This window comes from Lutjanus erythropterus, chromosome 19 (genome assembly GCF_056507025.1).
Source record: "Lutjanus erythropterus isolate fLutEry1 chromosome 19, fLutEry1.hap2, whole genome shotgun sequence".
Taxonomy (NCBI): Eukaryota; Metazoa; Chordata; class Actinopteri; order Lutjaniformes; family Lutjanidae; genus Lutjanus; species Lutjanus erythropterus.
In genome coordinates, this window is record NC_139335.1 from 3,024,106 (window position 1) to 3,043,089 (window position 18,984).

An 18,984-nucleotide genomic window follows, 5' to 3' on the forward strand; every position below is an offset into this window, starting at 1 on the left:
AAGTAACCAAAGGTGTTTATTTGTGAAGCACCCTTAATAATGTACCCTACTTTTTATGAAGAAGTTACAAAGTTGCAAACAAAAGGTAACTTAAATTAGAAAAAAACAGACATTCCTGAAGTTCAAACAATAATAGGAAGACACATAAACATGATCTAAAAATAGAAGCATTGAAAAATCAGTCACCAGGATGTTTTTCACTTACTGATATGTGTTACTTGAACCAGTAGAGGGCACCATCCACTTTGTGGCTGAGTGTTTATGGACTATGGGTTGAAGTGATTCACCAAAATACATCTTTTAAACACACGCACACACACCTTTTCTTAGATTCTCACTGAGACAGGTTCATAATATTAATAATAATAATAATAATAATAATAATAATAATAATAATAATAATAATAATAATAATAATGATGATGCTGTAGGCTGATGCTACATGTAATATGCACTGCCTGGCCAAAACCAAAGTCGCACACTCTGATATTTTATTGGACTGACTTTAGCTTTGTTTACAGAATCCATTCTCCATGACATCGTTTTGATAAGTTTATGTAATGTCACAACATTTATTTCTGTCCAGAGTTGCTTTAATTTTTAAGATCTTGTATTGATGATGGGAGAGTCGGACCGCTGTGTAAAGTCTTCTCCAGGACATCCCAAAGATTCTCAGTGGGGTTCAGGTCTGGAAAAATGATGTCTCCTGCTCCCTGAACCTCTCTTTCACAATCTGAGCCTGATGAATCCTGACATTCCAATCTTGGAATATGTCCGTGTCATCAGGGAAGAAAAAAATCCATTGATGTAAAAACCTGTTCATTCAGTATATTCAGGTAGTGAGCTGATCTCAGTTTTTGGACTCATAAAGTTGCTGAACCTCGACCTGAGCGACTGAAGTAACCCCAGATCATAACACTGCCCCCACAGGCTTGTACTGTAGGCACTAGGCATGATGGGAGCATCACTTCATTCGCCTCCCTTCTTACCCTGATGCCCCCATCACTCTGGAACAGGGTAAATCTGGACTCATCAGACCACATGACCTTTTTCCATCACTCCAGAGTCCAATCTTTATGCTCCCTTGCAAACTGAAGCCTTTTTGTCTGATCAGCCTCACTGATAAGTGGTTTACTTCAGGCTCCACAGCTGTTTAGTCCTGATCCCTTGAGTTCTCTTCACATTGTGTGCCCTGAGTTCTACTGTTGATTTTTTACAATGTGATTTCACAAAACATTTAAATGATCATGATCATTCAAGATTTTTTTTTTCTGACCACATTTCCTCCTCAGGTTTTAATAATGTGTTGACACTTCTTAACCCAGTTTTAGTAGTTTCATCAATCTTAGATGTTTTCTTTGCTTGATGCAGGACAATAATTTGACTCTTCTGTAACAGAGGAACATCTTTTCCTCGATCACAGAATATGTCTTCTGACGTGGTTGTTTAAGAAGTGAGAAGCTGCTCACTGCATCAGTTAGGGTTCAATAACTTGTTACCAGCTGAAACATATTAATCACTGCAGTAATTATCCAATGGGAGGCTCTCACATGTTTGTTTAGTTAAATCCAGGTGGTGACTTTTTTTGGCCAGGCAGTGTATATAGGTTAGGTTAAGTTCCCTGCTTCAGTATCACATTATTAGCTTTGCTAGAAAGGGAAAACAATGTAAAACAATTCACTGGATTGAGGCTGAATAGTCAGTTAAGATTACACTGAAATTGCTACATGACCCTTTGTAATTATTGAAAACAGTGAGTAAATACTGAAAATGAAAGTTTTTAGCCTTCCTCTTGTAGGTAATTTTATAAGCGAGGAGCCCTTCAAGTCTCACAACTTCTAATTGCTCTGTTTTGTTAAGCGAGAGTATAGTGTAAGAGGTTTGTTTGGGGATTATGAGTCATTGCTCTGGATTCATTTTCTTACCAGCAGTCATGTAAATATTGTGATGATTGCCATGGAAAACCACAGAGATGAGGGACACCCAGTTGTAACAGCAGTATTCTGCAAGGGAACTCCCTTATAATAAGCCTTCGTCATACAAGTAAACGTTTTCCAGCTGGTCATCATAAAGTCTGATGGGAGGTTTCCACAAGCGTGCCCACAGAAACTCACCCTTTGGGTAAACAAAGTTTGTTGTCTCCATGGAAATCAAGAGGTGGAGAAGCATGTGTGTCCAGAAAGCATTTTGGGGAAACACCGAATATATACACTGAAACAAAATCAGTGATTTAAGCTCATGAGTCACGTCTCCGGCACAAACTTTCATTATTAGGTAAACTGCACACAACAATTAAATATTTTAAGGGCCAGTGTGTAGAATTCAGCTTGTTTTTTTTACTTTTACTTCCTATATTTGAATACAAATTCCTGTACTTTCTGCTCGTCACATTTTCAAAACAGGTTTGCTACCATAGTTTTAAAGTAATATAAAAGTAATATTAAGTAATATAAAGTAATATTGATCTTTATTTTGCATCATTGCACGTGGTCTTCCCAACATGAAGACTGATTTCAACTTGAATGGATGGGACGGTAACATGCAGAAAAGACGACTCCTTGGTGTGTCATGCAAGACAGACTTAACAAAGAAAACAAGGTTAAGATGTAACAAGACAAAATGACATTACAAGATGAAAATGATGTAAAAGACAGAAGACAAAATGGTGTCCAAGACATAACGAAATGAAACAGACAGAGAGGAAAACTCGAGCATGGGACAGAGGTGGGCTTCAGTTACCTTTGTGCAGAGACGGAAATGTCCTTCAGAGGACGGCTTTACTTTTATACTGAGTACATTTCTGAGAATGCACCTTTTCACTGTTACTTGAGAAAAGAAGTTGAATCAGTACTTCTATTTTTACCCGTCTTCTTTTTTTTTTCCCACAGGTATCTGTACGATACCTCTGGTAGGATTTAGCAGCATCTAGTGGGAAGCTTGCAGATTCCAAATACTTTATCTCAGTCTCCCCTTACAAACATGTAGGAGAACCTGTGGTGGCCTTAAAATGTGAAAGCCATATCTAGATCCAGTGTTCGGTTTGCCCTTTCTAGGATGATTCTAAGTTAAGGAAAACGCAACAGTTCTTATTTTCAGGTGATTATACACCGATGAACACATGCTTATGAATGTAATATTTAATTTAAGCCATATTCTGCCAATGAATCCTTGTAAATCCTACATACTGGATCTTTAATTGAGCTGAGTTATGGAAAGAAAAACAGGAAAATGCAGCATGTAAGTGTAAAATCACAAGTAAATATAAATAATCTTTATTTAAAATTACAAAAATTTAACAAACTATACATGACACATACTCATAATTTCATTATAAAAACATTCTTTAAATTATGCAACATAAAATACTGATGTATATATTATTAAAATACAGATCTAAGTCCATATATGTGTAGTAAATGCATGTAAATGTTAACATTTGTTATAAATGACAGTTGTTAAACATGGCGGTTAACATATGTGCATCATCCTAACAAATGCTTTCATCATTCAAGCTGAGAATGCTAGACTTGATTAATGGAAATATAACTATGTAATACTGTTTGCTTTATATTGTCACTAGGGCTGAGTATCACTACTCAATACCCTGACGGTATCAACTAAAATAACCCAGTACCAAGTAGCATCAGAACTTCTACAGTCGATACCTGCAGACAATCACCGCAAGAATTCCTCATCAGGAAGAACCTTTGAAAAAAGATATCGAATGAAGTACTACATTGGTATCTGTATCACTTTAAGGGTACTAGTACTGGTACTGGTACTGTAATTTTAAATGATACTCAGCCCTAACTGTCACCTTATAGCAGGTGTTATAGCAGGTTTCTCCTTTAAGTATCTGGAGTCCTGCACGTCTAGCAGCTTCTGATGTGTGTTGCAGTAGCTGATGTCACATCAAGAGTCTTTGGAATTCTCCTGTGGAAACATGTCAACCCATTTCTTCGTGCGGGTTAGACACTCATCCCAGTCATACAGGGGACGGTACTGGAAGTGACGCAGGGCTTTGTCTGTCTTGACAGTGAAGGAGGTGCAAGCCACGGCCAAGGTGTAACGGTTCAGCAACGGCGTGAAGTTGTACACGGGGCTGAGCATCCAGCGGAGCATGTCATTCACCATGGCCATGAACCAGATGACCACCGTGGGCATGCGGACCCTTCGGAAGTTAAACGTGGAGAGGAACTGCATGTTGAAGTCCTCGTAGCTCTTGTAGGGCGAGTCATCGTAGCAAAAGAAGGCTTCGCCTCCCACCGACTCTGGTCGCTCCCTCAGGGCTCGGGCTGCTAGTACATGCATCCAAGCCACGTTGCCTAGAAACACAAACAAATAGGTGAATACCAGACTGAAGGAGTGAGAAATACTCCAAATATTTACCTTAGTATAAATACTGATTCACCACTACTGTTGTTTTAGTCAGGGAACCAGATACTTAGATAATAACTTTGATAATTCAAATTGTCTGGTGATGCCAGGTTTGTTTTGTTTTACATCTTTTCACATTCACAAAAACAAAAAACATGCACAAAATATATATATATACAGCAGCTGGATAAATAAATGATAAATAAAACATTATAAATCATGAAAATAAAAGAATTTCTCATGGCCAAATGCTGCGAATGAATTTAGGAGGATTGGTACTATTTCTTTTTGAGGACTTAAGAATAAAATATGAATGCTTTATATTATAATGATATGGTGCTCCTCTGTTGTGTTGTGATTGGTTGGACTATTTGTCTTTTATTAAATGAAACTTTTAAAGACAGGAATGTAAGAAACTGTAAGATACTGTGATGTTAAAATCAGGAGAAAAAAAATGAAAGTAAGTTCCTGCTTCTTTTTTGCATCTCACAGAAGGGAGAGGTCTGGGAATTCATTTTGTTTACAAAGTCAGGAGTTCAGAGCAGGATCTCTCCAAGTTTCTTACATGTAAATATTTTCTTAGCAGATACAAAGGCATGTAACCACACCTTGAAATAAAATTCAGCCTTAGTTCTGTTGATATTAACACAGATAACAGAGTGCAGTTTTCCACATAGAAAGGGGAGTGAATTTTCTGTTATCAGATGCAGCTAGATTAAATATGAGGAGGAAGCGGTCATTAACCAGAGAGGACACACATGCAGAATCACAGGACAGAGTGAAGCAAACACTGTTTTCATGCAGAGCAAAGTACAGCCTGTTCCAGGGGTCAAAACCACCGCACAGAGGCATCATGCAAAGGTTCAAAACAGGTAAGCATGAACAGATCAAAATCCAAGAAAGGCAAAACATGCAAACAGGTGGGATAAGAAGCAGGCAGGAGCACAAACTACAAGGGCAAACTGACTGGTGTTAAGTACTGAAGGGTAAATGAGCAGACAAGTGACAGGCGTGTGGCAGACTGAGCAGGCTGGCTGCTGATAGGCTGACAGTCAATACATGGGGAGTGCAAATGGCTGTGAACGGTGCACTGGAGGGAAAAGCTTGCAGGTGCTGACTGGAGAATGAACAGGGGGCTGTGTGTGCAGGAGGTGCAGCTGGGTGGTTGGGGTTAAGAGGAGCAAGAAACTCCAGCGGAGTCAGATGCTTTCAAATGAGCTTTTCACTGGTTGGTCTGTTGGAAATATAAGAGTCTTAGTTCATTTGTGTGCCTGTCTCTGAAGATATATGAGACTTTACAAATTTATGTTCATTTTTTAAATACTGTGTCATCAAGCTGAATCAAGACGTTTTTGAAAACGTTTTATGATATTAACCAATGTTGAATATAAAACTAGTGCTGTCAGATCAACCTAACGGTGTGAAAGACACATCTCCATCATATCAAGTACACTGTGTGCAAGTACAACAGTTGAGTAAATGTGTTTAGTTGCTCCAATCGCTCTGACCACATCACACTGACATCAGCTTTAACGTCAGCGGAAAGTTTGCTACAGTTTGTGAATGATGTACGGTGTCAAGAGCAACAGCTGATACCATCACTAACAAAACCTCATCAGTACTGAAGACCACCATGTTGAGGCTGATGACATCTGGCTGGAGATTCATGTAATGACACTGTTCAGTCTGCACATTATGACTAGAGAAGCTCTAATTTTGTCCTCAGAGGATACCTTGTTGGCTGACTTATGAAGTGTAGTGAAAGTTTGGTATATATATGTGTGTTTATATTATAGTCAATGTTAGCTGTAAACAACATGAGCTTCTGTGAAATGCAGCAGAAGTGCTTTTGCCTGAAAACTGCACTTCTGCTTTTAGTCCTGGTGTGAAAATAAGTCATAATTTGTGGCTTTTTTTAGGTTCTCCTTTGCAGTTGGGTTTTTTTATACCTTTGCTTTCGGAGTTAAAAATAGAGAAGAGGTTTGAAGATTCCCAGGCTACACTGGGGAACTCTGACGTGTCTCTAAAGTTGTGCTTATGACTCACTAAAACAGTAATTTTACCTGCATACACTCGCCCGTGTTCAGAGTTTTCTGGGACACCTCCAACGATCACACCTCCCCTCTGCACAGCCTGCTTGTAGAAGTCTTTCATGAGCTCGTGTCCCTCCCCATAGATCCCTGTTGGCCTCAGAGAGCACGTGTATAAACATTTTCCACCCTTCACCTGCACACGAGACAAACCATAAAACTGTGTTAGTAATCAGATGGGAGGCACACAGAAATAAAACATTTACACAGAGTGGTCAAAGAGTAGGTTTCTGTGGATTTCGACTGAAAAAGTGACACAACAGAAAGACCACAGAGGGGGTGATCTGGCATTTTGTGGCAAAGTTGCACAAGATATTCCCCCACAATGTTTTTTCCAAGCTGGATTCCAAGTAAGCACACGCAGTTACAAAACTTTTACAGCTCTCTGATTGCTACCCAGCATGAAGCTGAAGATAAGGTCAATATAATAAAGTACAGAATCTGATATTCAGCCATATAGTACTAAAACATTAATGCACATATCTGGATGCCAATACATTTTTCTTTTATTCTGCATGTGCAGCTTTTATGGATTCCATTGCATCATTGTGGCTTTATGATTATCATTTCAGCACAGTTGTTTACTTTTTTGGTTTTGTCAGTGTGCCTGTAAACTGAACGCAGCAGTTTTAAAGCTACTGCAGGGAGTTCTTAAAGGAAGAATATGTAGCAACTGCACAGCCAAAAATGAGTACTGCAGTCCAAATAGCTAGGTAGATTCATAGACTGTATATTATTTATTTAATAAGTGACCTATCGTTGAAGTCAGTTGTTTTCCTTTGCAGGCAGGCTGCAGGAACACAAGCTAAACACTGGAATTTGGCAATAACAAGCGGCGGTGAGTCCTACACTGTCAGTAGATCAGCTGTTTATAACTGTCAGTTGTTTGTCAATGTAAAGATCAGCCTGTTATCCTGAAAACAGAAGTGCACTGCTCTGAAAATACACACACTAGAGTTTGAGTTCACTGACTGCCTGCTGTACTTCCTGCCAAACTCCATTAACACTTTGCTCAATTTAACCGTTATAAACATCTACTCCTTCTAAAAGATTATTAATGATTTCTTATGACTCATAAACAGACACCAACTCATCCAGCGAACATTCAATATGAACTCTAATTAACATGAAACAAGCTTTTCGTGGACATTATGGTGGAAGCACAACCACTTTCATCCACAGCGGCCTCCAAAATCAGCAAAATAAGAAAGTTCCTTGCAGTAGCTTTAATAAATCTGCCTCACTTTGATTTTGCTTTTCCCACTCTTGTCCAGTGTGAGCTTGCAGAATGAGTTTAACAATATAAACACCAGAAAATCTAACAATTCATTTGTGAAATAAATATTATAAAACACAGAATACCTTGTTTCCATTTGCTTCAAGTATGATTTTCTCTGCCTTTGCCTTGCTCTTTGGATAAGCCATAGTGTGGTACACATTGTAAGGTGTGTCTTCGTCACCCCTGTACAAAAAGAGACAAAGAACCAGTCCAGAGAAAGTATACAGAGTGTTTTCTTGACCCTGCCACATGTATGAGAGGAATGTGTTTAAATGGAAACTGCAGCTCACAGAGAGAACTTGCAGAGGGAGGGGATATGGAGAGTTAGAAAGGAAAAAACTTCAAACCAACGAGACTGTCAGGTTTCTTCGTACGTTTTTGCTTATTTTGCTTTCACATCAGCTTGTTTGCATTTGAAGTGCTCGGGCAGAGACCGTCTTTCCAACAAGAGCAGACAAAGATTCATTCTTACACTGTGACTTAATCTTGTGATGTGACTACAGAGGGTTTGCCAAATAGCGTTATTGTTCTGAGGAGCAGCTGTAGCTATACTTGTAGCTATGCAGTGCAAACTCACATGCACACACACACATAAACACACACAAAGAAATGGGCAAACAAACACACACACGGAAATGGGCAAACAAACACACACACGCGCCATCTGGAAGGATGTCATGATTCTTGCTCATGCCAGATGGACACAGGAAGTTTGCAGGATTTTTCATCGCTTGTTTTTGGCACCTAAGATCCACATCTGTTAACCTCTGTAAAGGATCATACCACTATTTTTTTTCATATTTTAACCCAATCACTACTAATCACGTATATTTTGTTGTACCATACTATGAACCACTTTCCATAGAATTCCTTGGTGTTTTAGATTTTTCAGTGTTTTTTTAATGGCTATCTGGTTTCCAGGCATTCACTGGCCTCCAAAGGGAGAAACTTGAATTCAGAAGCCCATTGGGAAATGCTTATTGTGTTTAAGCAGAGCTGACTTTGTTTTTTCTTTATTTTTTTATTTTTTTTGACTGGTAATGACAGCTGGTATGCAGTAAAACTTCACTTTTGAGCCATTCTGGCACCCAACAACACAGCAAGAGGACATTTTTGCTTGATAATGTGGCCTACCAGCCTGAGCTGATTTGTGTTTGCCTCCAGCTAACCCTGTGACATGATCATGATGTTTACTACACATACCTGTAAACAGTCTCACAGTGTCTCACCACGCCCTATACCTATATTACATAAACACAGTGCTTGGAAACGGGACGTTTGTTATCATGCAGCGTTGACTCACAACAGTCTCTGTTTTTATTTTGCCACAACTGTTTTTGTCACGGTTTCTGTGCATCCTTGCACCAATTACTCAGGAACAAACAATGCACTGTCTTGGTTGGTGCAGACACCCTCTGAGACAACCGGTATTTAGAAACAGCATTCTTCTACATGTCAGCAGCAGCAGTTACCTCCTTTTGTATGTGGAAATTGGGACGAACGGGACATTACGCATGAGTGTTATGTAACTGAGCTTATTCATGTTTGACAAGTGTCACCGAGCACTGCAGCAGCGGTTTTACATAATGTCAGGACAACTGGTAAAGTGTTAAAGGTACAGACATGTTGTGAGCTGCAGGCAAGATGCAAAACATCGGTATCACGTCACTGTGACAGAGCGAGTCTGAATAAAGACAATGGCTCCTGTTTTCTGTTCCTTTTTTATTCCATATTCGTTCAACCCAAAGGACTTTGAATCCCCCTTGATAAGACCACTAGGGTACTGAATACTGTGTGTTATGACTCCACCCAATCATATCTTTTCTGTGCATGTGTAGGGTTTTCCATGATGGTGCACACAAGAGTAAAGAAATAACAGATATGAGATAGTGACCACAGTCACGTAACTGAAAGAGCCAAAGCATTTCTCAAAGCAGGGGAGGAAAGTGCAACTGAGTGCGCTCAGTGAGGACAACTTTTGGACTTGGACACTGGGTCACTTGGTCAGCAGAATAAAGTTAACACAGAATTACATGAGCCTCACCTGATGAATGGGTCTCCGTTGATGTTGGGCCCGATGACTTCCATGCTGCTGGTGTAGACCAGGGCCTGGATGCCACACTCCACACAGGCATTGATCACATTCTCCGTTCCTAAAAAGAGAAAAACATTCTCACTGAGGAGTTGCAGGATGCTGGCGTTGGCTGGACGAGGCTAAATCCTTTTTGGCTAACACAGTTTCTCATTCCTCCAAAGCCACGTAGCTGCTTTTGACACAGTTTGATTTCTGCAGTGTGTCTATCTCAAGAGCTGAGACAGACAAATCTGAAAAGTTTTGAATAGACCTTTGTAGAGCTGCAACAATTAATGGTTTTTAATCGATTATTAAACGAATCATCAACTATATTTATAATCGATTAGTTGGTTTGAGTAATTTCTAAGAAAAAAAAGTCTAAATTCTCTGATTTCAGCTTCTTAAATGTAAATATTTTTTGATTCTTAACTCCTCTATGACAGAAAACTCAGTATCGCTGAGCTGAGGACGTCATCTTAGACTTTTGGCAAAAAATAATCAAGCACTTTCTGACATTTTATTTACCAAACAACGAATTCAATAATGGAGAAAATAATCGCCGGATGAATCGATGATTAAATAAATAGTTAGTTGCAGCCCTGCTCCTCTGTATCTGAATTAAAGATGAATTTAAGAGTCAAAATGAAAGACACACACTGTAACCTACTGTGCAAGATTAAAGTCTTGAAAAGCCATTTTAACACTTAAAGGGATAGTTCAGAGTTTTTGAAATGGGGTTGTACGTGGCACTTAGCATTAATCAGTGAATAATCTACAGTACACGGTGGTCAGCGCACTCCCAGGAGTACCGGTGCAGGAAGCTTAGCAAACTACTGCTGTGGACAGGGTCAGCAGCAAAACGTATTTTAGCAACCCACAAAAATCAGTAACAGTTCAAGTATAATCTGTAAAATTACCGTTTGAAGTTCAGTGATTTTGGAGAGAGCAATATTTGGCTTATATAACAACGGTTTCCTGTCTGAAAGGCTGTCTGACAGCAGGGTGAAGTTTGTTTTTTTTGTAGGTGGCTAAAATACATTTCGCTGCTGATTGTCATCGACTGTAGGCAATACACTGACTACAGCTAAATCCTCGTAAAACCCCACTTCAAAAGATCCAGACAATCCCTTTGAAGAGGAGGACAAACAGGAAATGAAGTCAAAAGAAGGAAAGAATCATGTGTTCTGTTTAAAAGAGAGGAAGAAAACATGTCATTCGGACACCTGGTCTCTATTAGCTCGACAGTGGATGCGCAGTGGAAAGAACTACGGTCACTGTGAAGTGGAGGAAACCTCTTGTCACTGTTCCAATACTCAGTTAAAGATCTCTCCAGCTTTCCATATAAAGACTGTTTGACCGTAAGCGGCCTGAAGTTAAACAGGGTCACAGAGGGAGTAGGAGACAAGAGGAGAGACGTACTGTACATCTGGTCCAGTCTGGCAGAGGATGAAAGAAGACCTGCTGACAGCGTGCTGGAATGTGTTTCAAGAATGATAATCATCCTATTTTAATTATACAGCAACTGTGAGAAAAGCAATGATCCCTCTGATTTTCAGAACTTCAAAAGACCTTGATAATAGAAAATACAAAACAATATGATTGGCTTGAAAACAGACAGAAAAACAGATATGTGGATTTGTGTGACATCTATCAGATTCATGTTTTTCCTTTATAAGATGAAGGTAAGTCTCCAAGATGACAGATAATGTACGACTCTGTTTGCCGGCTGAACAAACAAGATTAAGAGTCTGCAGTCATCTGTCTGTCTCTCTCTCTCTGAAGCTGTATAAATGATGCATTCACATACTCCTCAGATGGTCCCGTTTCCCAAGGTGGCAGGCCGTTCTCCTGACATTGACGCATTCAGGAGCTTTTAAGTTGTAATGTGGAAATATAAAATTGATTTCGTCCGATTGCTGGACAACAGTACCCTCCCTAAATGCATTTAAAATGTTGCTTTATCTGTTTTGTTATCAGGGTTAACGCTAATAATAACTTTTATTACTAATCAAGGCCACCCTACACAGACAGCCACTAGTGGCTACAACTTAATATAATATTACTGTACAAATGCAAAAAAAAAAAAAAACGATATGCAATATGTGAATTAATAAGAAGGCGTCAACTGAACACTTAGTTTCATCTGACATGTTTCTGCATATATGATGGTGACAGACAACAACTTCACAAGAGGTGTACCAAGATGTGTTTTCATCTACGCCATCTTAAGTTGTTGTTCTGACTTGAGAGGGAGTTCATGTGAATTACTTACTACTTATTCCAACACCACACGAGTGCAGTATTAAGCACACCAGTGCTTTATGACACTGCTAACATAAGCAGGCATTATGTAGACCATGTTCACCGTTTTAGTTTAGGGCGTTTGCATGCCAGCTTTTGCTAATGCGCACTTAACAGCACACACGGCTGAGGCTTATTGGATTATCATGAGTTTTGCAGATATTTGCTCATCGACTTAAGTATTGAACAAACAGGAATTTCAACCTGATGATGCAGCGAGATGAAAAGTCACCAACCCATCCTCTGCAGACCATGAATGTCTGTACAAAATTTCATGCTGATCCAACGAGTAATTGTTGTGATCAGGACAGGAGTAGTGGACAGACCAACTGATATCTTGATCCCTAAAAACCAAGCAAATTTCACTTAAAGGCAAAAATACTCCACCTTTCCAAAACCAATATTAATTCAAGTGCTTTAGATTTAATTAAACTCGACTTGCATCGCGCTCCGGTGCCTGAGGCGCCCTGGTACTCCTGGTCCTCTGGAGTGCCAGACTTGTCATGCCTGAAGCTCGCTGAGGCCACGCTGGCTCACAAGAGGTTAAAGTATCTGGTATGTAGTCAAGCTGAAGGCCAGAAAACAGATTTTTTAAGGTTATCAGGAAAATATTTTCTAACTGGAAACCAGGCTCTAGATACAGTAATGGTCTCAACTCTTATCCTGTTGCCCTGTACCTGTGAGTCTTACAAATATTTTTGGGGGAATAAGAGTGAGATTTTATCTTCATAACTCCTTCAAGTAGAAGGGGTTAACAGTAACAATGAAAAATGAAGTAAGACACGGATGGAAGCCCTTTGAGACCAACAGGGGAGATGATACCAAATTCTTGTGATATTTCCAAACTGCAGGAATCTAGACCGAACCACCCTTTTCAATTGAGTGCAAGCAGAGGTCAGCGTGAAACCACTCCGTCAGTTCATCTACTGTACATTTTATACTGAACACAATGACTAGACAGATTCCAGACAGGTGGGAGTGAGTTATTCATTCAATTCAAGCTACTGTGAGAGATCTATTGTACTGATTTGGTAATTTGAAACGTCTATAGCTGACTCTCAACTAACAGATGACAGGAGTGTCTTTTGTCCATTTGCTGAATCACCACAGACTTTTCCAGGCCAGACCTCGACCCCCTGCCTCAACACAGCCCACACAGACATGAGCTCAGACACAGGCGCTGAATAACATGAACAGTTTCCTCTGTCTAGATCTAGATTAGACCATCTTCATTTCCACCCGTATTCAGTTTCATCAACAGCATCTGATGTCCTGCTGTCAACAAAACAACAATAATGGTATTTCCTGACTCATGTGCAGCTCATCACTGCAAAGGAACAATGAATTCACTCAATAAGCCTCAGTATTTCCTGGATGATATTTTATAATTTTCTTATTGTCAACAAATCTTATGAATACACCAAAGAACAGAAACAAACTGATCCTAACAACAAGTACTGTCTGGGTTTGAAAAGCCTGACATTTTATTTTTGAGGTCATCATTTTTAAATGATTTAGTCGCTATAATAAAGCCACGACTGCCTTCCTGATTAGAATGACTCTGCTGTAATATTTATTTTTCATATAATTCCAGCTGACTAATGCAAACACCCTGGGAGTTGACTGTATTTAGTCAAAGTCACAGCTACAGTGAACGGCACCACACTTGTTGCCTGAAAAACGGAGGAACACTTTCTGGGTCCATTAGAAAACCAAAATAAAGCCACTACTGTTATTTTGTGCTAAAACTGCCTGTATATTTTCTGTTCTTTTCCCCCCTTTCTTTTTCATGTGTCCATAAGAAGTTAATTCTTGCCTGGCTAAAAAAATAGACTCTTTAACAGCATTTGTACAGTCATGAGACACTTAGACTCTGCATTGCAACCCAGACTAATAGAGTTAAGCAATTAAATGCAGGATGACCAAACATGCTTTTTTTAACAGAAAGAGAAACTCTGCAAAACATAAGATCTTTAGACTAAACATTAATTGGCAAAAATATATTTGTGAACAATCAAAATAACAAACATTGCAATGAAAACTAGCCCTTAATCCAGGTTTGAGTCAGAGTTGCCACGTCTGTGACAAAACAAGCCCAATGGCAGATCACAACAAGCCCACAAACCGAGCCCACAGCAAACACAACCCACACCAGCACACGATGAGCACCATCACATTGTGTCTTTGTGTGTTTAAGCGGGTGTGCATGACGTGTACCAGGTTCGCGTGTATTTCATTTAAAATATAGACGTGTATTTACAGGTATTATAAATGTAGAGTCCACGCAAAATAGTTTCACCCAACCAGCTTACAACAAAACTCATCCCACAGCAGCACTTTATAGTATTCCAATTCAGCGGGAAAAACGCAGACCTGGCAACCCAGGTTTGAGTTTTAATAAGAAATATCAGTGACATCAGAAGTGGGCAACAATGATTGTTTAATAATGGCCAGTATTGTCTCAATGTTCAACATAACTTAATTATGGCAACAGTTTTTTAAACCATGGGCGAACCCGAGTCCCTCAGAAGTGGGACCAGATGTGCACACATCCAGGCAAAAATATTTAGCTGCAAGACAAATAATATCACTGCAATGTTTGTAGATTGAAATGTTGCCTTCAATGAGAATTAAACTGAGCCCAAGAGTGTGCGGACCTTTTCTCCTTCGTGTCCTCAACTCAAGGCCTTGAAAATTGCCCAAGGCAGGCGTGGATTTCCTCCATGGACGTACTATATTACATTCCTCTGTTCTGTGGTTTCCCACAATAAAATGTTCACCAATCTGAATCACCCATCGATATTTCCTCCCCATCCCTTTTCCCTATTATTCTGCGGATCGCCACTCCCTGTGAAATCTCACCTGTGACGTTAACAGAGTAGATAAGTGTCTCTGGGATTCTGTGCCAGACGTCCACCAGGCTGGCCGTGTGGATAACGACATCGACCCCACGTGAGGCCTCCAGCACGCTGTTGTAATCCGCGATGTCCCCCTGGATGACCACCACCTTTGTCCGTTCTGAAGGACAAACAGGAAGACACAGTTAAAATCCACATGGTGCTGTATGTGATGCTGGATCAGGGCTGCCTTCCTAAGAACTCAACAAAGGCAACACGCCCTTGTTTACCAAAACATTACATAACTTCCCACTCGGATTCTTCTGACAGAAGACAACAATGCTTGGTTTCAACAACATGTAATACATCTTCTGGAAATTCAAACAATAATAAATCTAAAAAAACACACAAAAGCATGTGTCTCCAGCTCACCCAGTTTATTAAAAAGTGTAATATATATCATCGTCACACCCAGCCACACCCAGTTTTTTTTTTTTAGATTTTTTTTAGATAGATACTCACTTTAATATGATAATAAATGGAGAAAAGCAGGGAATCTCCATATTTAAGAGGCTGGAAACAGCATTTTCTGCTATTTTTGCATAAAAATTACTTAGTTCTTTTTTACAATTCGCCCGTTTGGAGAAGTTAGTAGCTAAATTTGCTACCCTGACGTGCCAGTTGCCCCTGGAGAGGTGGGCAACCATTACTGTTGAGCCCAGCCAACTCTTCCTCACAGACGAATTCTTTGTGGGCTTACGTGATGTTTTTCATTTAGGAAACAATGTTTAGTTCTGTCATCATCTATGAAGGTCTTGCACCTGGTTTATCTCTGTTCTCATGCTGAGATGTCCTTGAAATGCTGATAGATGACGAGAGAAGACAGAGTCCAGTGGCTCTGGACTTTTGGACTCAGTTCTCATCCAGACACGCCTTCTGGGGTTTGCGTTCCCATCTCTGTAAAATGACTAATTATATGGATGTTTAATCACAGATGTCTTCACTAATTGGAATCAGCTTGAAAATCAACCAGCTAAAGCCACATAAAACCCAACGTCTTATCTTCGTCAGGCAGTGAGGCCCACACTGGGTGTTAACTGCAGCTGATCCCTCGGGGGCCCAGACTGCCCTCCATCAACAGCAGGCCTCCGTCCTGTGTGACAATAACTGATGAAAGCTGAACAAAGCAGTTTCCACTGTGGGCATAAAGGCATCATTGTGGCTGTGGGCACATTTCTGACATGGATGAGGGGAAAAGCTTACTGTTGTTGAATGCCACTTACTGTATTTTGTGTAACTTACTGTATGCATTTTCACCAGGAAACAAAAAAAATAAATAAAACACTTGCTTGGTTTGATTAGAGTGTTTTCAGAGTTTGACATGAACTGTGTCCTGATGACCTGTGGACACACAAAGTGACTCTGTTGTCACCAGATATTTCAGGTTTCAGATTTCTCCACACTGCGAGCCTTCGCCAACGTTACAGTTCCACAAACATCACAATTTCTTTGTGACTTTCAGTTCAACATTTTATGAAAACAGTGAAATGCACTTGTTGCTATCCAGCTACCAATACGTCAGAGTTAGTGTTAACACACTTCACCTCACCAGGTGTGTCACAGTTTCAATATTAAATCAAAAATTGAGCAAAATGAGCTTTACATTTCAAAAAAAAAATCTCTCTCAGTGTAGTTTACCAGACATTATATAACACTTGATACCATAGAGACTATCTTTTCAAATAAGAAATTGAATATGTAATTGACAACTGTCAGAGCATAAAAACCATAAAATCAGCGCAAAAATGGTGACACCCCTAATCCTTACAGAAGAACCAAAACACGAAAGACAGACTAAGGAAAGAACAAAACTGCAATGAACATTTAGGAATGAACGGAAGTTTAAGTGTTTAGATTCTGACACAAATAACACACTTCTGCGTCTGTCAACAGTTTAGTGAGAAGCCAAACTCGTTTTTCAACAGAAACACCACATATTAACAATTCATGAGAAAACTGCCCAACTCTCGTCTAACAGTTAAGTTCTGTTTAGTTGCTTCGTCTCTGTTTACACTTGGACCACCAAAGATGTTATCTGACACCAGCTTTAGGGGCTTGATAGCCCAGGATGTCAGTGCTGAAATATATTAGCATCTATTCCTGTTTTTCCCCATAATAAATAAAGTCAGTGAAATAAAGACGTGGCAGATGGCATGTGAACCACCCCAGGTCACAACACCCTGTTCCAGGGAAAACCTAACACACCTACTAATATATCCTGTTCTCATGTCAAATGATACAATGACAGGTTGTAACATCTTTATCCTGGTGCAGGATATGTAGGGAGTTGGCTGTCCAGCTGTCATCTCTGCAGACTGACCCAGTGACCATGCAGTATGTTAAGGGAAATTAATATTCTTTCCCATGCAGTTCTGCACTGAAACGCATTATGTAAAAGTCAAGGGCACATTCAGAGGTTTCCACCTCTTTCTGCGTCAGTCAATGAGGGGATACAAGGTGGGTGAACTTAAGGTTATCCACCCCAGGACACAGTAATAATATGACAGACAGCAGGGTTATTTATCAAAGTCTAAAGGAGAAATATTACAATTATAGCCTGCCTACAACACAAGGCAGTGATTAAATGAGAAACCCTGCCACATATTCATATTAAAAAAAGATGACAGGGTATCTAATGAATTTTCACAGACTATCTTTAAGCAGAAATGCGGCGCTGATGTTGTGACCCAGTTATAAAGACTAAAATTAAATTAAAGCAAGCACAGTGGACAGCATTAATGCCGAACTGAAGAAGATAAACGCAGAAAACGCTTCGGATGCATCTTAATAAAGCGTCTAATTTTGCCGACGGGAGATAAAACTTTAAAGTGCGATAAAAAACACAGCGGGTTCGACGACGGCTCGTCTTTACCTGTGCTGAGTTCGTTTAAACTTGAGTCTGGATGTTTGTCAAAGACCCGGACCTCCACCAGCGTGCCCTCCTTCTCCAGCAGAACCTTCAGCAGGTGCCTGCCGAGGAAACCGGATCCTCCGGTGATCAGATAAACGAGTCCGCGCTGGTTTTCAGACATGCTGAGCGGAGAGCAGCTCACACCGTGCAGATCCTCTGTTCACTGCAAGACTGAGGGGTGAGCGAGCGACCATTGGTTCAGGAGAGGGAGAGACTTTCAAAATAAGAGGGGCGGGGTGACGGAAAGGCCTGTACCATACGTCAGATATATGACGTATGTACATGTAATGTCATATATAATGTTAAGAAGTTACAAATTACAACTGTCTTTATTATAGGAAAAACAATAGGATATTATTTGGTTTTAAAAAAAATTATAAATATCAGTAATCAATTACTAATTTCTGTTTTTTGTTTTAAAAAACACGAAGGGATAGTTCACCCAAAAAATTAAAATTTACTCATGATCTAGTGATCCTCATGTCGATCAAAAATCGGGTTTAGTTGCAGTTGCAGAATTTCCCAAACAATGGAAGTGAATGGTGACCCAAAAAAATCAACAGAATAAAAAAATCAATAGAATATAAACATGAAATTCTGCTCATCCGGTGTAATCCAAGTCTCCTAAAGGCCCAGCAAAACAAGTTGACTAAAAAAATGTCACTGTAGATCTTTAGCTTGGGGCCACGTTCACATACACACTGTGTGAACTGTGTGTGTGTGTGTGTGTGTGTGTGTGTGTGTGTGTGTGTGTGTGTGTGTGTGTGTGTGTGTGTGTGTGGTGAGACGGTGTGCAAGGAGACTTGGATTACACCAGAGAGCAGTATGGAGCAGTGTGTTAAGGCTTTTTTTTTATTTCCAGTTGTTTGCTATGTTTAAAAACTGATCACCATTCACTTCCATCATTTGTGCAGTGCTGTTTTCCTGTGAAAAATAAACCCGACCAAACAGATTTAACACAGACAGAACACAGAGCGACAGAACAGTTCATGTTTAAATCTCTCCTACATTTCTGCAGTTATGAAGCAGTGGTGGAATGTAACTAAGTACATTTA

The 18,984-nt window shown here is 39.8% G+C and overlaps 1 protein-coding gene across 1 annotated transcript; it reads right to left on the reverse strand.

The window, feature by feature from the left end:
- Positions 1–3,667: 3,667 nt before the first annotated feature.
- hsd3b7 (hydroxy-delta-5-steroid dehydrogenase, 3 beta- and steroid delta-isomerase) lies at positions 3,668–18,110 on the reverse strand. Its single transcript, XM_084743828.1, has 6 exons — positions 17,891–18,110; positions 14,984–15,139; positions 9,791–9,899; positions 7,830–7,929; positions 6,441–6,603; positions 3,668–4,325 (listed from the first exon to the last, which is right to left on the reverse strand). The coding sequence occupies exons 1-6, from the start codon at positions 18,048–18,050 to the stop codon at positions 3,913–3,915; spliced, it is 1,101 nt and encodes a 366-aa protein (XP_084599954.1). The 5' UTR covers positions 18,051–18,110; the 3' UTR covers positions 3,668–3,912.
- Positions 18,111–18,984: the final 874 nt, after the last annotated feature.